At 33.7% G+C, this 23,564-nt stretch overlaps 1 protein-coding gene across 8 annotated transcripts; it reads left to right on the forward strand.

The window, feature by feature from the left end:
• The first annotated feature begins 38 nt into the window (after positions 1-38).
• Positions 39-22,184, forward strand: LOC117605121 (homeotic protein female sterile). Of its 8 annotated transcripts, none has more exons than XM_034326034.2 (24): positions 39-562; positions 2,160-2,447; positions 2,808-2,856; positions 3,386-3,427; positions 4,452-4,700; positions 4,818-5,012; positions 5,091-5,696; positions 6,100-6,177; positions 6,458-6,553; positions 6,631-6,732; positions 6,812-6,957; positions 7,043-7,193; positions 7,276-7,843; positions 7,932-8,090; positions 8,291-8,410; positions 8,506-8,655; positions 14,429-14,517; positions 14,848-14,965; positions 15,113-15,484; positions 15,597-16,154; positions 16,489-16,631; positions 16,751-16,900; positions 17,029-17,322; positions 17,598-22,184. In XM_034326034.2, the coding sequence occupies exons 2-24, from the start codon at positions 2,437-2,439 to the stop codon at positions 17,661-17,663; spliced, it is 4,512 nt and encodes a 1,503-aa protein (XP_034181925.1). In that variant the 5' UTR covers positions 39-562; positions 2,160-2,436; the 3' UTR covers positions 17,664-22,184. The 8 variants fall into 8 exon arrangements, with proteins under 8 accessions (XP_034181925.1, XP_034181929.1, XP_034181928.1 ...); XM_034326037.2 differs by having other exon boundaries at positions 40-562; positions 16,507-16,631; XM_034326035.2 differs by lacking the exon at positions 39-562 and adding an exon at positions 637-1,312.
• The last annotated feature ends 1,380 nt before the right edge of the window (positions 22,185-23,564 follow it).

The following is a 23,564-nucleotide window of genomic DNA, read 5'->3' on the forward strand; positions in this document are numbered from 1 at the left end:
GATAACAAGTTGAAAACCTTATTTCTAGGTAATAATTTTAAATTTGCCGCTTTTTTATTCGGGTTAGATCGGTAGAGTTCGGAGTGGCAGAATAGCGACGGGAATGGACAGTCGGGTCGTGTTTGAGGAACGGTGGAACAGGACCATTCGGTACGTCGCGGAAGAATGCGTAGCCATTGTTGGTGCTGCGATCGTTAGTTTGTAGATCTGAGATCGTCATGGGCACGGAAAGCCATCCGATTGTACGAGACTCCAGGAAAATGTCGGTGGAGCTCGTTACGGGGCACTGATACGATATTAGTACGAGAGATCGACGTCCGCATTCGTAAGTGTGGAGAACTAGTTGGTCGGGCCGCGTCCGCGTTCGTCGCGTATGCGAACCGAGCGCTCGCGCTCGTACGAGTGAGAGTGAGTGAGTGATACGGTGGGGCACACTCGGCGGCGGCCATAACACCGACCAACCAAACTAGCAAGCAGGGAGAAAGCGTAGTGCGAGTGTCCAAGACGTAGTGGTAGTGTTTTTCGATAAAATTCCTGTGGAAAGTGGACTTCCATTGATCAGGTAAGTGATTACAAATAATTTTAGAGTCTCTGGATCCGTTGATGATAAGTATAGCGCGTGGTGTGTGCCGTGGTGGTGCGTAAGTGGCGGCTGTAGCGGCGGGCCCTTGAGAGCTTTCTTTCCCGAGCGGCCATACCGCCATGTTGAAACCTACGCCAAATCAAGTGATCAAAAAGGCGGCTCGGGTATTCGCGCGCGCCAGAATTGTCCGATGTGAAAAACGTTGTGTTTTCAGCGCCAGTCGAACGCTCGGCTAGATTCTCACACGGCGGCTTGCTCGTGTTTGTTGTGCGTCGGCTGGGTGCATCGGCTGGGCGCGGGTCTGCTACCCTTCCCCTCGCCATCCTCTCCTACTTGTCCTCCTCCTCTTTCCACTCCTGCATCCACCGCGTTTACTTCTCTCCCATCATCTCTCGTGGATCTCACCTTTCTCCTTTCTTATTTTGTCGATTTTTATCACTAAGCACCTGTTCGACCCGCGAACTCTTATCTCTGTCCTTGATACTCGGACCTCTACGAATAGAACGTCTTCGCGGCATGGATTGTTCTGGCAATGCTCCTCTTCACCACGGTAGAAGCTCATGCTTCCCATGGTCAAATTCTTATGATTATCCGCGAGATCGTTTTTTTTCTGTATATTATCAATTTTGTATTTTAATAGTCAGTTCACTTTCTATACCAGTGTACCAGTTATTTGTGCTACTTTTGTCAAACTTTCCATTTTGGCTTACACTGGTCTCGAACAACAGGGTATGCACGTTGATTCTTGTACACAATTGAAAATATCACTGTGCAGCTATAATGTTACATTTTGGACGCGCTGTTCTTGATTAATCCATTTCTGTTTCTTAAAGTTTTTGTATTCATACCTAATATTTATATGCATCTCCTTGGTATTTTGTATCTTCGTTACAAAAATTCTTTGTTCTTTTGCTATTATAGCTTTACATTTTTAAATTCTTGCAGAGGAATAGTTGGAAGGTTGTAAATTTTAGATGACTGTATACATACTTTTAATTAAATCCATAAAAAATATACCATGAGATTTAGGTATTCTCATTTTGTTTTTGCTATACATTTTTCAAAGTATTATATTATGCTACTTATAGTAAAACAATATAATGCTGTATAAAAGGCTATAAATATTATAACTTAGTTGCTTTTGTTATATTTTTTCTGAGTAAGGTAAAAATTTGATTCTTTATTTATGTTATATACAAACAAATACTTTTCACAAACATCTAAATACTAATAAGTGTCTTTTAATTTGATACATGCACTTCATTTTATATTATGGTTGTTTCATTAAAAGTAGTTTCCAGTTATAAAATTTGCATAAATGATTTGCCAAAATGTTTAAAGGAGCAATTTGAACGTGTTTATGGTAGCAAAAATTTATATTGCCAGTTTATGTATAGAAAAGTGAAAAGAAATTTATATGTCAAGCATGTATCTTATACATTCAGTTTTGCATGATATGTTAAATAATTTATGCAGATATACCTAATTTGAAAAGAAATCAATGTTTAACTTGCTCTAAAGCAATCAAACAATTTGGGGTTGTTACAATACGGGGTCCTGTTGTTATGTTATCCAGATGTTGCTAATGTCGCGAGTCTTGGCTGGAGGTACGGAGTCTCACAGCAGTGTACAGGGCTGACATTCAAAGTACTACCATTTGGTAGGCTTGAGTAGTGTTATGCCTCCACGGCACCAATCTCCCTGGTTGCAGCGCAATCATCTTGGCAAGCAATTAGTGAGCTACCATGCTCAATTCAGAATATATCCTTGCCATCTCAATTGTTGATGAAGCCTCATAGCGTCAAGCATCAACGTAAGGCAGTTACCTGCTGCATAGCATTTATGTACCATATATGTCGGAAAGGTAGGTGAAGCTCATTACGGTGGACACAATGAGCCTTACATTATAAAATATACCTAGTTATATCAAGACATGTGAAGTGTGATTGTATCAGTTGGAGTTTGACATTTCATACAATGAATCCTGCAATTTCAAGAGAAGGAAATAAATGATCAATGATCTATAAAGTGCATTACAAAAATATGGTACTTTCTGAGTTCTTAACGTAATGTCAAAGTAAAATAGGTTATCTGCAAGTGAGTTTTGGAAATTAAAGTATTGTATGCCCAGAATGTGATTTAAAATTTTATACCAAATAATACTTTAACTTTTACCACATTTCTTTACAAAACCTGCTTACATGCTTATGTTTTTTTGTTGCAGAAACGAAGCCAAGATGCAGCAGGTGGACACTATCTCACAAAATAATTCGGTGAGTAATACGCTAATATTATAATATAATAATATTAAATGCAACTTGCTTATTAATCTACTAATGCTATATATAAAAGCTGCAGTCAGTCATACATTTCCCTTTATGTAATTTCCATGTAGTCCACACATGTGTTAAACAGCATATAGAGACACATTTCCTTTTATTATACTAAAAAATAATTATATTCAGTATTGTATTATTTACTTTCATAGTTATTTTGATTAGAAGTCCTGTACAGTATTTATATACAAGATCTCTTAATTTAAAGTTTGAAATACAATTTGTGCTGAATTTCAAACTCAATATGCTTTTTAAACTAGATACATAATTTCCAATTAGTAACTATTTTTCCAATACTGATTTTGCAGTACTTATTTCCAAATTGTTTACACTATTCACAAGAGAGCCAAAGTTTTTACAATTTTCTGTTATGTCTCCCCTTATTCCTGGTACTATGTTGAGCACCATTTTTTTTTATGTAATGAAACTGAGCGTTGTTTGATTGAATGGTATGTATGAATTACAGTTAGATGTGGAGGAGCGAGAAAGGCTGTGTAATATACCGAAGGTGAGGTTCCTTGTTGACTATTGTTTCAACTAGGATATATATATATGGTTAAAATTTTAAATGGCAGCTCAAAAATTACATTAAGAGCAATTTGCGATTTTGCTTCAGTACTTTCTATGAAATCAAAAGGCATATAAAAATTAAAATAAGGAGGGAGGGTGGACTTTGTAAATAAAATAATGGTTTTTCTGGACACTATTTATGAAGCAAGATACTTTTTGCTCAATGCAATTCATTTTTATTTCATACAAAGTATTAAAAATATTAATATTTAAAGCTTGTGAGTCATTTCATACAAGTGTACAATTTTTATATATACCTTAAGATAACTGTTATAGTTAACAAATTATAATTATCTTATTTTATCTAACTTTTTTCGTTTTGTTTTACTTTATTTTGTTTTATTTTGCATATATTTTTATGGTTTTGTGTTTGTTGCATGAATGTATGAAATGACTTAGAGTTGCCATTATGTTTCAGTTGAAAATATTTTTGTACTACATACATATTTTGATTATATACTTGATTAGATATTTTTTAAAACAAATTCTAAATCGCTTGCCTGTGGTTATGGAATTCAATATTTAGCAGCCTAATTCGCTCGTTGCACGAATGGGTTTATCTTCTTCTGTGGTGCATGAACCTTACTCATGTTCCTAAATTTGTATTATAATAAAATACAAAGAAATTGTTACAGAATAAGTTGTAATATTTTGTTAAGTATCCTGTAGTAAACATTTTATACGTTATCTCTGGTGAAAATGGTAATCTCTATTTTTCAATAAAAAGAATAACACCAGATTTAAATTTATAACAAAGCATGTATTGTATGATAACCTGATTTCTAGCCTTTAAACGTTAATTTCACCCAGAAAAGAAGTAGTGGCCTGAATTGTGCCTTGCAGAAAGAAATTTCAGTTTTATTTAATATTCTAGTGTTATATAATAACTGTAGTAATAGAACTCACTAACGAAAAACAGTTGTATCAATGAAAAATATATGAATGAAACCTGGATAATGCAGACAAGTGCACCTGGTAAGACATCGGCTACACCAGCAACTCCTGCAAAGGAACCGCCACCACGTGATGAACCATCCGTGGAACCGGTAAACGGTGTAGTCCAACCACCTGTTGTGCCACCACCTAATCGCCCAGGGCGTGTTACCAACCAACTACAGTTTCTTCAGAAAGGTGTACTCAAGCCAGTATGGAAGCATCAATTTGCGTGGCCTTTTCAGCAACCTGTAGATGCCAAGAAACTCAATTTGCCAGTACGTGGATATCGTGTTCATTTTCTAATTATATGTATACATATTGTATAGATTTAAAATGTATTATAAAAATGTAAAGTCATTTAGAATGATTTATGATCCTTATGAATTTAATAGGATTACCACAAAATTATAAAGCAACCAATGGATCTTGGCACTATCAAAAAAAGATTAGAAAATACATATTATTGGAGTGGGAAAGAATGTATCCAAGATTTCAATACAATGTTTACCAATTGCTACGTTTACAACAAACCTGGAGAAGATGTTGTGGTGATGGCACAAGCTCTCGAAAAATTGTTTCTTACAAAGGTAGTTATTTCTTTTAAATTTGTTAATATTACACTTAAACTGCGGTTATACTATATTAAAGAAATAATAAATTGCTAGGTTGCACAAATGCCAAAAGAAGAAGTGGAACTGGAGCCCCCTGTTCCAAAGGGACCCAAAGGGAAAAAGGCTGGCAGAGTTGGAGCACCAGTTGGTGGTGTAGCAGGAGGTGCAGGAGGTACAGGTCGTGGTCGACCTTCATCTGGTGCAGCTGCGGTTACTTCCAGTGTACCAAATAGTTTAACGCCTTCAGCTACATCAGCTGGTACAACAGGCGTGATACCCATGCCTCCTCTTGGCACCCAAGCACCTGCATCAGTACCTGGGAGCACTAATACGACTACGATTGCTCCTCCATCGAGTATGGGTGTTACTCCCATGGCTACTCACAACTCTTTGCCTCAACAAGTGGTCCCTCCGACTAGCGGTTACCATGCACAACCAGCGATGGACCCGCAAGCAGCTTCTGCTGTACCTCCTCCTCCCCAAGTTCCCACTGCACCTACGGTAATGCCTCCATCTCAACCTGCAAAAGTTAAAAAGGGAGTGAAGAGAAAGGCTGATACTACAACTCCTACTGCAAATTCTTTCGAACCTTTATATAAACTGGATCCTAAAAATGCCAAAATACCCACAAGACGAGAATCTGGCAGACAAATAAAGAAGGTAAATTTATATTCTCTTATTCAGTCAGATATTTATGCATCACGTTTTTTTTTATTTTTTTATTTTTCCTAAAACAATCGTGTGTGTTTTCATACGGTATTCATATTGAATATGCAATCTGTTTATCATTTAATCATTTACTTAAAATATCGTGTGATCAGGAAATTGACAATAGTAGAACTCTTATTTGTGAAAGACAATATTCAAGTTTCTTTAAGTTATTTTATATATACCAGTACAATGCCAGCAATTTAGTAAATTTATCACTTTAATGTATATGAATTTTTAATTATCATTTCAATAAGTTAGAGCATTATGTATGTTAAGCATTTTGTTCCTTGCACGCTATAATCATATCATTCATTAATACATTAACAACGAGTTCATAACGTGGCTGTTTCAGCCAACGAGGCAAGCGGAAGACGGCTTAGTGCCATTCCACCAGGCCAACATGCCCCTGATTGGGGCAATGGCCCAACAGGTACATTTATTACTACTCCTTCATGCTCCTTCCTTTCATTTGTGCTGTCTTATCATATCAAACGAATAAAACTATTTAAATAAAAGTGTAGAACTAGTAACTTTTTGTCGAAAAAATATATAGATATTAGTTCCTTTCTGTTCATTTCATATTCTAGGTTACAGTAAATATGCTTCATTTTTTAAAATTTTTTTTTTATAAACTGCTACTGTTTTGCAATTAATAATATTCGAAAAGGGATTTTTGTTTGTAATTGTTACTATTTCTAATTATTTTACAGCCTCAACATACTACTGGAAAGTCGAAAGAAAAATTGTCAGAAGCGTTAAAGTCCTGTAACGAAATTTTGAAGGAACTATTCTCAAAGAAACACTCGGTAATTACTACAAATTTAATACGTAGTTGATATGATAATTTAGACAATGTTTATAACTCACGTCCGATAATGTACAGGGTTATGCATGGCCCTTTTATAAACCGGTTGATGCGGAACTCTTAGGTCTTCACGATTACCACGACATTATCAAGAAACCAATGGATCTTGGTACTGTGAAGGTAATACTTAGTTTTGCCATATGTATTTGTTATTAGAAAAAAGTAGAATATATGCTTAATACAGTTTTCCTTTTCGTAGACGAAAATGGATAACCGTGAATATAAAACAGCACAAGAATTCGCGAGTGATGTGCGGCTTATATTTACTAATTGTTACAAGTACAATCCTCCTGACCATGATGTCGTAGCGATGGCTAGGAAGCTTCAAGATGTGTTTGAAATGAGGTTGGTTTTTACAAACCTCGAGGATATACCGCATTTTTTCCTCTTCATTTGTTATTTGTCGAAATAAAAATGTTTGATAAACCAGGTATGCAAAAATTCCGGATGAACCAATGGGCAGTATGGTAGGCATTAAAGTTAGCAGTAGTAGTGCCAGTAGCTCCGGATCTGAAAGTTCTTCGGAGAGCGACGATTCGGACGAAGAACGTACTCAAAAATTGGTTGCTTTGCAGCAGGAGGTACATTATTATTTTATTATTATTTTGTTAATATTATTTTTTGTTGTATGCGGCTAATACAAAAACTTAACTTTATCTGTAGTTGAAAGTTATGCAAGAAAGAATGAGGAAATTAGTAGAAGAAAGTGGTAAAAAGAAGAGTAAAAAGAAGAAACCGGATAAGTCAAAATCAAGGCCATTGACCAGTAAGAGTAGTAGCCTTGTAGCCAGTCATACTGGTGCCATGAAAGAACTTATGAAACCAAGTGGTGGAATTCCAAGTGTCTCTGATAGTGTCGGTGCTAGTATAGCCAGTGTTGCAATGGGGGGAGGTGATTTGAAAATGCCGGGTGGAATGGGTGGTGACCTTCATCATCCAGCCATAGCAGTAGGACCTAATAAAACTCATGCGGCCGGAAGTATGAGTCATCATCTGCCAACGACGGCAAATGCTAAGCCAAAGGGAAAAGGAAGAGGACCTGGAAAAGCGGCAACGACAAATGCCGCGACTAAAAGGCCAAAAGCAAATAGCAGATCAGCTGGAACTAAAAAGAAGAATGCCAGTAGTCAACCACCTCCGATTACATTTGATTCGGAGGATGAAGATAACGCTAAACCAATGTCTTATGATGAGAAAAGACAACTTAGTTTGGATATCAATAAATTACCTGGTATGTTATAATTTTAGACGAGTATGTTGTACATTCTGTGAGCGTCTCGATGTTTTATTGAGATGCTTTGCTCATTTTGAATTTCTAGGAGATAAATTAGGACGTGTTGTGCATATAATACAATCTCGAGAGCCTTCGTTAAGGGATTCGAATCCAGACGAAATTGAAATTGACTTCGAAACGTTGAAACCATCCACATTGAGGGAGTTAGAAAGCTATGTTGCTTCATGCCTTAGAAAAAAGCCACGTAAGTTTTATTTTGAATTTCATTTAATAAGTAAATTTGTAATGTATACGAGTTAAATTATTTATATCTTATACTATCTAACATGTATATTAAAAATTATTCATTCGAACTATTTATTGCAATATTATGCTGCATATTATTGTTGTTGTTATTATTAATAGTATTTAGTTAAGAATTGGGACTTTTAACATCTTTTACAGACAAGAAAGTCAGTGGTAAATCTAAGGATGAACAAATGGCCGAGAAGAAACAGGAGTTAGAAAAAAGGTTACAGGATGTTACAGGGCAGTTAGGCAATGTTAAGAAAACCGCTAAGAAGGGTTAGTACTATGACTTTATTATATAATTAAATTAGCAGGTTCGTAATTTATTTTAATTATAAAGTTATACAATTATTTTTAAATGCTGTTTACAGAGGACAGTAGTAAATCAGTTGATGTAGTTGGAACTGGAGGAGCTAGTGGGCCTTCGAGATTATCAGCGTCAAGTAGTAGTAGCAGTGATAGCGATTCCAGCAGTAGTTCACTTTCTTCGAGCTCCAGTGATTCGAGCGACAGTGAAGCAGGTTAGATATGAACCTCATGTAACTGTTGCTATTATTAGACCCTTACTTGGGAACAATGAACTACTTATAAATAAGTAGTTGTCGTGAAAATATGAACTAATTTTTTTGTGAGATTTAAAATTATGGGGTTATTTGCGATTGTTCATCTTTTCGAGTGTCGATATTTTTTAGTCAGCATTTTTCTTGTAATTTTCTTACTAATAACTTTCCATAAAGCACAGATTTCTATTCACGTTTATGCTCGAAACATTACAAAGACAATATATATTTATAAATCCTCAACAAGCACTCTATATGTATTAGTTTCCCTTTTACTGAATATTTTATTTCCTTATCGTACCGAAACAATATAGTTATACACTATATTTCTATTGTATTTCTAATAATACATATCTAGATACAAAGTTTTATGATTCATTGATTTCTCAAGTAAGAGTGTTTGTTTAATACAATAAAAGAACTGTCATTTTAAGTGAAATCATAGACGTGAATCTCCTAGTTATTTTAAATAAAGTTATTCACCATTTCATGTGGGTACTTGATACATATTAATATTGAAAATTTTATTAAAATTGTATATAAAAAATGTTACTATTTATGCAAGTTTCAGTTTATCTGTATCGTTTTATTCACTATAAAATCGTGACTACATTACATCTCTTGTTTGAGTATTGATATTTTCCGTTCCTTCGCGGCTAAAAAGAATTTGCGTGCAGCTTAAACATTTTTACAGATACATGAATGTATATAAATTATTTAAATAAAATTAATATTACAGTGTCAGTTCTTAAAATATTGATCATCATTTTTAAATCAATATGTTAGAATCATATTTGCCTCAGATAATACATCATTTTTAATAGATAGTATTTAAAGTATCTAGTGAAACTACTATCTTGTTGTATAAAAAAATTGAAACATTTAATGCCCCATGACTTGGTGATAACTTTGCATTTAAAAAATAACGTAAACTCTGTGCCTAACCAATTTTGTATTGGCAGTTAAAACAATCGAAAATACCGGTGCAACATTATTGATGCAACATACACATTGTAACGAAGCGAAGTTAAAGGAAATAGAGATATAAAGAAATTTTTCAAATGGGGGTTTGATTGCACAAATGCATCGCAAATATCTTCTTAAGCTGCTAAATCTTGCTTATTAATTGTATTTATTAGGACGGCGTTATTCGTGTAGCTTAAGTGCTGCGTTATATTAATGCAAGTACGAATATCGTGTCAAGTTTCATTGTGATAGCCACAGTGGATGCATTACCATTATAAAATTAAATGAATCATTATAAATTTATCCATAGCTACATACAAGTTTTGAAACAGATACATGTCTCGGAAAAGTTCCGATTAACAAAATTGAAACTTGACACAGTTAAACAATTTTTATTTAATTTACAAGACAATATGCAATGGTAAGAAAAAAAAGGTGAGCTAGTGGAGTGCAGACTGTGTTTAGAGGATACCATATGCCATGCCAGCTTGTTTCACAAATTATATTATTGATTAAAAATGATTACTTATATTTTCTCTTGCCCTGTCGGTGTTGACAATACATTCTGTTGCTCGAAAGTCAAGTATAGTTTGCAATTCAAGGTTACTGAATTTTTCACTGCAGTCTCATATTTGATTAAATGTGCAAGGAGAACACACATCTTTTGTAATTGGTCAAGCATTTGTAAACGACGGTAAGGCCATTTAGTTAATGTATTGTAAATAAAGTAATATAAAATATAGCTGGGACTGTAGTGTCAAATGTTAGTACCTTGGAAGATACGTTGTAGCTTTTCCTGACAATTATATTGCCCTACGTAACCCAAGCAACATCATGCAATATATTAACTCTTGCAAATTTAATATTTATTTACATTAATCGATAAGCAGAGCATTACTTGTATCACTGTGTTTTTTAAATCATTAAGTTTGTTTCCTCGCATTGATTCATTCATGTCGTATCATTTCTTGGAATATAGTACAGTGATATTAACAACGTCGTTTAAGTGTGGAATATACACTTATTACCTGAGTGACGTGAGAACTGTGTTTAGGCTTCTGAACACTATACTTTGTTTCCACAGTTTAGACTGTGTGGACTTAATGGTCAACATATAAAGAGGAATAAATTAGGCAGTGATATTTATTATTATACACACGGGAAACAAATGCAGACAATGTGTATTGGTGGCTGGATTTGCAAATCCACATTCTATGGTTATTTATAATCCACAGCTTTCGCGTCAAATAGTGAATTTAATTAGATACACTTTCGTGTTAAATATTGTCTCCGCAAGAAAGAAAAACAAGAAAAAAAAGAAATTTTCAGAGTTTACATATTTTTTAAGATACTTACCTGATATTACCTCATCTAACTATTTCCATTTCTTAATTAGGTTTACTTTGATAAAGCCAAAGAAGTGGTGCTTCCTGTTAAAAGTCAATTATTAAGATTTATCATCTCATAATAAAAACGCTTTGGTACAATAGTATACACTATATTATTTAGATGAAATGGTGAAATTAAACTAAGATCTTTGATCTTCCTCTGAGTATACATGGGTTCAAGTAAAAATTAGTTACAGAAATACATACCTAAAGTGTGCGGAGAAAGTGATATACATATGATGTGATGAACAATAATTTCCATTTATTTTTTGTAAGATTAATGACTTTGAGCATACAAGGTTTATGTTAACATATCAGAGAAAGGCAAGTGTTCAAACAACACAGGCAGAAAAGGGTAGTACTGTTGTTTGTCAAATAAATAAAAGAAGACAAAAATGGTAGAAGGGATTAGGAATGAGAGCAGGATAAGGAAATGGTCTACGATACAACCAAGGCACACTAGCCTCCAAACACATTGTTTGCACTCCGCTAAGCTTTGCTAATCGTCGTTTTCATTATTCTATTTACCACTAGTTCTTCATTGATAACCATTGTCAGTTTCTTCATTTCTGAAATTACTTGAACGAACGTTAGTGCATTTTCATTCTACTAAATCAATATCATTCTGACAGTGATAATAATTAATTATGAAAAATGGTGTGGTTTTACATACCTTGCTATACAAAGTAATATTTATATCCTTGTTAAAAACGAATATAATTTAATTCTCTCTGAACAATAGTAAAATTCTCAATTATGCATAATACATATTACTGATTCAAAATATTCATGTCATAAAAATATCTCGAATAATATTAATTTTTAACCCGTCCTATTAAAAATGTTTCTTTCTTTTTAGAAAAACCTTTTATACAAGTTTGAACAAGGTTAATTTTAGTGATATTTTGTTTTTATATTTCTATGTGTAAATGTCTGCTCCATGATAGCGTTTTTTGTTGAAATATCATGTAAATTTAGTTCTTATATATAGTAAAGTATATACATAAGAAGTTATGGACGTAATTGATATAAGATTTTAAGGTGCTTCTGAAAGCACTTTATGCTTCAAAATGTTGCATAACATGAACATTGGAAAAAGAAGAGATAAAGGTGATCAAATTCGCACTCAGTACAATTTAATGTTATCATTAATCGTACAGTCAGCAGCGTACTTACTGTTCCAGAGAAACAATACAGTAGAGGAATTTAATTATTATTATTTTCTTTATCAATCAGAAGAAATTGTTGTTTTCTATGGGAACTATAATTATTAAGGCGTTGATCAGGAAAAATTAAGCCTATTATTTTAGGTTCTTCGAAAAGGAAGAAAAAAAAAAAAATGGAATACTGAAAGTAAATAGAAAAAAAATTCGAATTAATTAGTTAGACTATATGAAAACAAATTGACGGCGTGTGCTGAATTAGATAGAAACTGTGCATCTATTAAAATACAATCACCATTAGCTTGTAACACAAGATATAGGGCATTTTATAATAATATCAATATTGCCTTCCAAAATTTTTGTAGCATTTATTCCAAGAAGCACGCGTCTAAATTTTTTCACATCTTTAGTCAGACTGGAACGTCATTCTTCCTTCGACATCGTTGTACGCAAAAGCAGATTTAACGAGGTCGATATCTATTATTATAATTTGAGATGCTGTTTTATTTGAACGAAAGATGAAGAAAGAAAAAGACAAGAAACATTATTCTTCGCTCTCAGGAGCTATTTATTCGTGCGTTCCATCTGTTTTTCTGCGTATCACGAATTGGATAGCAACAGTAACACAAGCATACGCGTTTTGTACATAGTGAAAACTAATATATCATAAAATATTAATAATAGTTGTAAGTTACGAAAAAGAAGTTAAGCGACACACAGGAGACTTTTTCTAAATGCATACACAAAAGTAGACGAATGAAATAAGTTAAAGAAAGAAAATGAAAAGGAGGAAGAGGAAGAAGAAAAGAGGAGGTCGATTCTTTGAGATCGTACGAAGTCGGAGTTAGCTCATTTGGTGGTGGTCCAGTTGACTATATTATATAAATTAAGATAAGCTGGAACTTCTACTCGATGTTTTTTTTTAAGCTAGTTGTTAACATTTCATTGCAATTGTTTTCTTCCTCTTGTATTTGTACATTTGACGAGTTTTAATCTAATATCGACCATTCCACTGATGAAGAGAATTGGATTCATGATGGGCATGAATCACATTTAAATGTAGTATATAGAATTGCTGCTTGTAATTGATATATATATATATATATATATATATACACAAAAATATATATATGTATAACGAGTGATTATAAACATCGAGCAGGAGTGTCTTTGCCACCGATCTCAGTACTGTGCTAACTCCGACTTGAATTCAAATTTGAATTTAAAAAAAAAAAAAAAAAACTACCTTTGTACGAGCGTGACACACTTGTATCTTTCATGTTTAAGTTGAGTCCATATTGTACTATTTACGTGACTTTTATTTGCATTAATTAATTCTATGATTACATTACATTAATTATATTATATTACATTATACTGTATGAAAAGAAGATGAAAGGAAAAAAGGCAGTTTGATGGTTTTTGTAGTCAGCATTTTGTAATCATCACTTTCGTCACTGTCACGATTCTAATTGTAATATTCATTATTATGATTTATTTTATTATGATTAATATTATTATTATCATTATTATTATGATTATTATTATTATTATTCACACGAGATAGAAGGCGCGTGTTCTCGCATACACGCATATATATATATATATATATAGAAAATATTATATGTATATGTATGTGCGGCAAATTTTGCAACACGTGAGCGTGTATTATGTATGTGCGCGCGCGTGTGGTATGTATGTATGTATTTATGATGTGTATACAAATATATATATACATATAAGTGTATGTATATATATGTATATATATGCACACGCAATTATTCATAAATAAATTGAATACAACTAACTTTATGTAGAATGAGAGAAAAATGAATTGTTCTGCGCATTAAAAATTTTTTAATATAAAAAAAACCATTAAGATGAAAGTCCACAAAAAAAGAATAAAAAAAAAAAAAAAGAAATCATACAATTGAGATATTTAAATTAACATTGTTGTACACAGTGATACAATTATAATATAAGCATATGAATAAAATCTATTAGAAAATATACGCTGGAAGTCTTTTAATTTTGTTTTCTAATGTATTTTAATGTTTATCTCGCATCTTTTTTTACTTGGCGAAACATGACATTCATGGCTGGTATCCTCTGCACACTGCATTTCACTATAACTCCATCGATCTCTATCTTGTAATGAGAAAGTGATTGGTCGATTGCACGTATTCACCGTTAGATGCACATTACATTAAATTACAGGAAACTCTTCGAATCGTCCCCCAAGAAAGAAAACAAAGAAGAGTACACCAAGTACAGGACCTCCTCCAACTACAACTACTGTAACACCGGTAAGATAACGTTTTTCCTCTAAGCAGCATCTGTCCATAGCTCTTGTATAAATGATAATATTATATATTAATGTATCATTGTATGAACATAATTGTACATTTCTTATTGTAACCGAAATTTGTTGTATTATATTATTAATTTTTAATTTTTTATATTATAAGTTCCAATATTCTACTTGTATTTAAAGGTCTATAAGATTGATAGCGCAATTGTTTTAGTATCGTAATGCATAACTCACAATTAGTCATTTAAAAGTAACACGAACCTCCTGGTATACATAGTAAAAGATTTTTTATGCAAAATATATTAAATAACAGTGCACTCTTTAGGCACCTACACTGAATCACACCGGAGGTCTTTTAATGAACAGTCAACCCCCAACAAATTCTACGGGACCAATAACAAAACCAGCTGTAACACAGCCTAGCAATATTTCTTCAGATCAAGGTATGTGAAAATTATTTAGACATAAGAGTATTGTAGAAAATCTGTATATCTTGGCATCTATATGCCAGTTACTAACATAATTTTATGCCACATGTTATTTTAATGTGCGTTGAATGTTTATGATGATTGAATTAATTATTTTATTAGGTGGTAATGGTCAACAATCTGTAGCAGTAGCGGCTGTTACAGCTGGTCAAGGATTGCCTGTCGCAAGTCACACATCTATGCCAGCTCAACCGCCACGATCTACGTCTATGGCTACAGCTGCACCTGTAAAAAAGCCTACTCCACCACCACCAACTACTTCTAATCCACCAACTCCATCAGTGTCTGTACCAACTCCACCACCAAGTGTTACACCTACGAATACAAACTCTATAGTAGCTTCACCGGTTGTGCCTCAGCCACCACAGCCACCTACATCAGTTAGTTCCTTTTCGAATACAAACACACCTGTACCCACAGATGGGACAACTTTAACCCAACAGTCAGATCTGTTGCAACCGTATAATACTCTAGGTAACATATTTAATTGGATGATGTAATTAAAGAATTCTACTTTTATTACAACTATATAATCGCCCGAATGTATGCCTGAGAATGATTAAAAATATGAACATTTTTCTTACAGCTCCTGTGCCTACTACACAGACATCGTTGGAACAAACGATGTCGATAAAAAAAGAATCGCACATACCAATGATTCAAACACCGCATACAACAACGAATAATACCAATTTAAGTTTAATGCCAGATGTAAAGGCAGCAGTGAACATGATGCCTGCGAGTATGGCATCGAATTTAAACTTGGGAAATATAACGATGGCAAACCTGAGTATGAATTTGCAGCAAGGATTGGCCACGCATATGTCGATGCACAATCAATTGGAAAACATGATAAATACTACTTCACCGTTGACCAGTATACAAAATTCCCATAATGCTACAATGTCACAACAGCATTCCAATGGATTTTCTAATATCAAACGGGAGAATTCTCCACCTAATATGTTGAATAATAATGGTATACCTGGGCTCAATATGGGAATGAACATGGCCGGAATGGGTTCAATTTTTGACCCTTTGTCTATCGTTCCGATGCCAATGCAAATATCTCAAATACCAATAAAGAAAGAAGAGAAGTCGGTACCTATTTCTCAACCACAAATGCCTCAAAAACCCATGGATGGTAGGTTTGATAACGATTCATATTGAAAGCATGTATTTTGAAGATCATTGTGCAATGCTATAGCAAACATATTTCACTTTTAATTTGTAGAGTAGTCTTGTCATATCTCATATTATGTTAGCCGCTATAACCATATTCGTAATAAACATATCCTACTTCCTCGCATCGTGCAACGCTTCCAAATTCTGCTTCTCTATCTCTTAACTTGTTCTGCATAATGAATTATAATACTTATTGCGTGTGTCTAAAAATTTAATCTCCTCTGTGTGTTGTTCATATTCTAGATCCCTACATTAACTGCTTACTAATCAAATTTATAATACCGTTGCTCTAGCCGGAGCTCTTTTTGCAGAAATGAGCGCAGGAATGCCACCGATGGGAAATCACTCGAGTTCGCAGCTTATGCCTGAAAAAAAGATGACACCACCGGATTCGAAGAATCCTGTGTCAAATTTTGCATCAGCCTTCAAAAATAAAGTAAGAACATAATGATTGTTTCAATATAGCATCCTAAGCGGTATAATCTATTCAAAGTGCTTTTGTATCATTTCATTTGTGTTACTAATATTTAATACACGATTGTTGAATACGCATAGACTGTAGAACAGAATGTGAAAAATGCCTCGTCGTGGTCGTCTCTGGCTCAAGCATCCAGTCCCCAGTCTGCAGCCGGAAGTAGCATGAAGAGTGCTGCACGGGACTCGTTCCAGGCGTTCAAGAAACAAGCCAAGGAGAAACAGGATAGAGTTAGTATGAATAATTAAATTGTAATTTATCGTTCATCATAACACGCAGATAGTTGTTTTATTTTCGATTCTCTGTTCTCATATTTACATGCGAGGTGTAGCAACAAGTATTAATTTCTCTTCTGCAGCAAAGAGCTCTATTGGAACAGCAAGAAATGCGAAGACAACAGAAAGAGCAAGCGGAACGAGAACGTTTGCGACAAGAGAATGAAAGAAGAAGAGAACGGGAAGAAGAGGACGCGTTAGACAAAGTTAGAAAAACTGTTGGTGATCCACAGGGAAACGTTATGATTGCTACATCAAGAGCAGAAGAGGTGAAAGCCATTGTCGATACAGACAGTAGTAGTCCAAGTCAAGACAAAGCCGCGGCAGAAAGAGAACGTCAAAGGTTACGGGAACAGGAACGACGACGCCGCGAAGCGGTAAGTTCTAGTATAATTTCTTTTTCTGTAAGCGTTTCATTTCTCGTCATTCTGTTACAAAGATACAACAGAATTAAGATCAAATAAAACGTGTAATAATAGAGACAACATCATTGAAGATGAGATTATTGATATATTGACTTCAATTAATTATCAGTTTGAAAAAGAATCGTTCAATTGTTTGATAGAGAATTATATTCGCGAGTAGGTTTCACAAGTCGTCTACAAGCTTCCGTAGGCGAGTTTGCCAAGAATGGGTATATTTATTATTTCAGGCGGCTGGGCAAATTGACATCAACTTGCAAAGTGATTTGATGGCTGCGTTTGAGGAATCGTTATAATGTTATTTGCTGCTCATTATAAATCTACTGAAACCGGGCAGGACTTGGATGAATGTTTGGCGCTGGACGGTACTGCAGAAACGTATTGATATATACGTCAGTCAATAAGAAACAATAATAAATAATAATAAAATAAGATAACAATAAGCCGAACATGAAGACGGCGTGATAGTTTAAAGGATTAAAATGGATAAAAATGAAAATGGTGGTGCGGGTTGGGACATTCCAACGGAAAAACCCAAATTTCAATTGTCCGAATGGAATCGGACTACAAAGAAAAAAAAAACAAAAAAAAACAGTTTATCAAATGACGTAAAACTAATTGTGTGTAATCGACGGACACCCAAGTGTGACCATGTAATTAGATAAATACTTACACGACACATTGGAAATGCTACACTGACTATTGTGTTACATTTTTCCGGTTTTCATAAGTTTGTACTTTATGTAAATTTGGAAACAAAACAAAAAATATTATGCAGAAGATAATGAAAGAAAGAGTATCGTATGAGAGGGAGAGAGAGAACGTGAAAAGAGTGTACAGCGTACGATTAACGTATGAATGAGTATGAAAGCGAGCGTGGAGAAGAGTAAAAGTCGTGTACATTTAGTTAAGTTTTATATTTTTCCACATTCAGTCATTAATCGTTGGTAGGATTACATAAACGATGTTTCTGCCAATAATACATACAATTATTAGCAATTTACTAATAATTTCATTGCAGATTTCTTTCTTGATTATGAATATATACTATTTATAATCACGAAATAGGTAGGCTTGTTAAGTCAATAAATAATAGAGAAAAGAAATATACCTAATGCAAACAATACACATTGGTGAATTTAATCGTGTCGATTATCACGATAAGCCCGTACGACTATCAATTGAAACAACGTCGAGATTTCGATTGATTTTAGAAGTTCAAACAGGGCCAATCGATTGATTTGAAGGAAATATTTATAAACTCATCTTAGAACAAAGTCGTCAATTATTACGAGTAACGGTAAGGTGATTATAGAATGATGTAGTTTCGATCCTACCAACCATTAGATCAGATCCGATGTGCGTACCTTGAATACTTGGTATGCTTTAGGATCACAGAAAAAAAGAAGAAAATAAAGAAAAGAAAAAGCGTGAAGCGGTATCGACTCGTAAATGGGACATTATTTAGAGAATATTTATATTTGTTTCATCATGAGTTAACTATTCGAATGAAGATCATGCTAAACAAGAAAAATGCTAAACCTCTCAAGAAAATTGCTAATTAATAGCCTCAAGACATTGCGTTTAATGTGCATCAAGCGATTGGAATTTTACAAAACATAAATCGCTTTTGTGTTACGTAAACAAACGCTGGACGTCTTGAATGAAGAATATTCAGTCGGCAAAAAAAAGTACAAAAAGTCGATATTTCAGAGTTTTGGATTTAAACGTACTACTATTGATTCTACTGCTATTATTATTACAATGGGATTCATTTTTTTTTTTTTTTAAGTATTGGAATTTGTGGAAGTTATAATAGTGAATGTACTGGTACACAGACATTATTAATAACGAAAGTTATTATCGAGATATATTATTACTATTATTATGATTATTATTATTAATATTATTAAATTATTGCATTAAATCGAATTTTATTTTTTTAAGATCCTTTTCAAACTCGCGATGTCTTTCTGTATTCGTAGCGTAATCGAATAACAATTTTATTCGAAATTTAAAGGAACGCTAGATTGGCACGAATATAACATACTTGTTTTTGCCTCATTGAACAGCGAATTTATGGTTCACAAATAACATGTTCCTTTTTACGTGATATTAGAACAAAATATTTTCCACTTACGAACAATAAAGAGAGACGGTAAATAATTATTCTGGAAGACCATATACGCAATTTGATAAAACCTTAGATAATACGATGGAACGAGAAGTGATCGGAACAAATTTACCATATTTATAGAATAATTAAATGCTTTCGCTTTATTTAAAAAAAGAAAAAGAAAAGACACGAAGCGTAAATGATATCGATGATAGAACCAGCAGGTGCACGAGGTTTAATATTATTTATTCTTCCCGTAACTTCATCTTTAAAGGGTCCCGCAAAGTTTCACCTTTCCGCTGATCAAGATCATTTTACCAATCGAATCGTGTCTTCGTTCGATGTAAATTTTTGGAATAATCAAAGATGGTTACCCGAAAGACACGATCGAACGAGATGTAGGTGAAGATAATAAAAGAAAATGATTTGAGAATCGTGAAAGATTTAACGTTGCGTTCAAATGCCAAAATATATAACCCTCGCCGAAGGATGACCGTGTTTAAACGACATTATAATGTATACAGATGATTTATTATTATTATTATTATTATTATTATTATTATTATTATTAATTATTAATTATTAATTATTATTAATTATATATTATTACGACTCGCGTTTAGACTCGATTCCGTCGCATTACATTTGTTCGGCTTTCTCGAGCGTGGCGAGAAAATACGTGTCAGGATAACGAACAGGAAATCGTGAGGGGCGTGTATCCAGTATCCGAGGATCGCGACGTTGGTGTCCACACTGTACAGAATAAAATAATTAAGCGTATGTGTGAGTGTGCGTGATTCTATTTATGTATAAAAAAAAAGGAAGAAAAAAAAATGCGTTCAGCAAAGAGAAATGCAATTTTTTAAGTGCTAGAGTGTACCGTTGACTCGAACGTAACGATCGAACAAGTGATATATCCTGAATATATATATATATTATTATGTATATCGCTCGAAATATTCCTCCAGCGGGCGATAGAGAATTTAATCATGAGTCTTCGTTCGCGACCAATTTGAATAATGCGCACGAGAAAATAAGATATATAATATAATGAAAAAAAAAAGATACGAGAGTGAGAGCGAGAGAGAATGAGGGAGGGTTTCACGAGTATTCACGCCGTTATTCGCAATCCTGTTTTCGTTGTTAAAAGAAAAGTGCATCGGAGATGAACGAAGGAAACTCTGTCGAATAACGATAGAAAAGACGGGGCAGCCCCGTTCATTGGGAATGCTCTTCATATTCTCACGTATTGTGTGCGCTTTCATATCAACGCGATCTCGTCAACGATCGTCGATAACTAATTCTAGCAATACCCTAGACTATCCTGCGTAATTTTATTTCAATGTAACCCGGGATCCATCGTTCCCGGGCGTTCGTTAATCAAAATTCAAGATTCACGAGAAATCTTGGCCCTCGACCTTTAGCAATCTATTCACTGCGATAATCAATGTTCGCGCCTTTAGTATGTACAATGATTTAGTCATCCGTATGGTTAATTGTTATCGTGTGCACTTAAATGGGAGTAGGACGATTTCTCGCGAGGAGGATGTCGTTTATATGATACAAGATTGAAAGAGAAGAATGATCGAAGTTTATTGGTTTCGTTTTCTTTACCTTTTTTCGTTTGAAAATTGAACAATGTTCTTTCGGTATAAACTATGCGTCGAAGATAACTATATTCTAAAGAAAGGAATAACGGAATTACTGTCGTGCGATATAGAATAAGTTCGAATCGAGTTTCGGTGTGGCCTGTAACAATCGTCGGTATTCGAAGAAGATTTTAGGGAACGCGTATGCATATTATATTCGCATCTATGATATTTGCAAATTCGATATGTTTGATATTACGATGAGTAGGAATAGGTGTTAAGGCGCGTCGGATTAAGGAGTATCCTTTCTGCGAAGAATTAATCCTCGGAATAATCTTCCACGAACGAAAGAATCATTTGCTACGATTCAAACGTTTCTCGCGTTTATTTTCCAGCCGATGCTTTTAACGACATTCTTTGTGCGAGCCGTTCTTCTATTTGTTCGTATTTCGATGCGAGTTGTTACTAAAAGACGGAAGATGTTTCGAGCGGATCGTATCGTCGAACAATTCCGTCGTTTTAAAATTCATTTTAATACCGTTTTCTATCTATGTTGTACCGTTAGACTAATCAATCGCAAGTGTCCTAGAGAACGTTCGAATGAATCCCTCGGATTGTAAAATCGTGTTTAAAGTAACGAGCTCAATGGTGACACGAATTCTAAAATGAAAGAAAGAAAAAAAAAAGAAGAAAAAAATTATTAAAATGAACGAATTAACAAAGAGAGTGAGTTTGAGGAAGAGAAATACAGGATATATAAAATGGGAGATATTGGGGGTGAGAGTGAGGAATGCGTGTGTTAGGTATCATGATTGTATAATACGTGGGTTTGTAACTGTAAATACGAGGAGAAATCATTGGCAGCAATTTAAACAGAATACAGATATCTATGTATAAAAAAAAAAGTAACAAGTACTAATACACACACCTCTATATATGTGATAAGGTTTGTAATATTTAAGGGAGGCCGATAGATTGTATAACCTACTAGATCTCAGTATAAGTTACTAGGTAAAGAACGTAATAATTCGTAAGTAACACCAAAATCACTCCGCTGTATCAAAACGAAAAAAAAAAAAAAATAATTTTTTATATAAGTTCCCACGGGCGCACATCATCTCCAATGGCACATGAGTTTTAGTAGACTTATTACGACTAACTATAGCAAGACATTAAGCTGGTTGTACATAAAGATAATAATGAAAATGAAGAATAAATGGCTAAAATAAAGAAATGCTTGATGTTGTTAAGTAAGAGAGAACGTTGTTTATTAGGTGGAATCTGTTCGCACGTTTACCCTTGACTTTTTCCATTGCACCATTATTATTCAAAAGATACCTCACATTATTTCCTGTGTTCGTATGATCCATGTTATTCGAAACAAAAGACAAATAAACAAAAAAAGATATTTAGTAAACTTTCGATACCATTTTTCTATACATGGATGCATGGCAATATCGATAACGCATTTTAATCGATCGTTTTATCTATTTTTCTAGAACAATTAAATTGTTGATGTTTCGTGAAGGAATTTTTATTGAATTCGTGAGATTTTTATTCGAAAATTCGAAATTCGAAATAGTAAAGTAGGCGTAAGTAAAGTATCTATGTTTAAATAAAATCTCGATTTACTTAACAATGTCAAATTCAACTATGTTGTCTGTTCTATTTCTATAAGAAAAAGAGACGTTGTTTATAACGTTTGAATTAATGTTACAAGGCAATTGTGAATACAAGAGTTACTACAAGTTATTAATTACACGTACATACAGAATTATCTTTTCTTAGTTTGTAATTTTGCATGTTATATATAAATATATATATATATATAAATAAATAAATATATAAATATAAATATGGAGGAAGCGAGGGAGAGAGCGAGTGGGATAGAATGAAAGAGAGTATTATGTATAGTCATTGATAGAAGAGATACTAATTAAAATAATTATTGTCTCATGTTTGACGTTTTCTCTTATGTTGGGAATCTATTAGAAGGAAGATCAGAAATATCATTGTGTATACTATTAATACAGATAAAAAAAATAATGCATATTATACGTTATTATAATCTCTACGAATTATGCTAATTATTCTAAGGTTTAATTATTAATAACTAATTGAAAGTAACCGTACCGATAGTTTTTCATTACAACACCTCGTCCTGTCTTAAGATAATTCGCGTGCGAAATATACGACACTGGTTTGATTAAAGCTAAATAGAAATACATTTTGATGAATGCTCAACATGTGAGAATAATTGATTCCATTCCAATTTTTTATTCTATCAATTATTCCATGTACGAATCCCTTGCCTTTTCATTTCTAATTTATGTAAGATTTTTCATTTGAAACCATTAACATTTTTTTCAAATATTTATTGCAATCAGACCAACACGCGTCTTTATTGCAATTCTGAAAAAGTAATTATTTTATAGTCAATATTTTAATACTCTTACCGTATAAGCGATGACTTCCGATCTTGCACAACTATA

Source organism: Osmia lignaria, chromosome 3 (genome assembly GCF_051020975.1).
Source record: "Osmia lignaria lignaria isolate PbOS001 chromosome 3, iyOsmLign1, whole genome shotgun sequence".
Taxonomy (NCBI): Eukaryota; Metazoa; Arthropoda; class Insecta; order Hymenoptera; family Megachilidae; genus Osmia; species Osmia lignaria.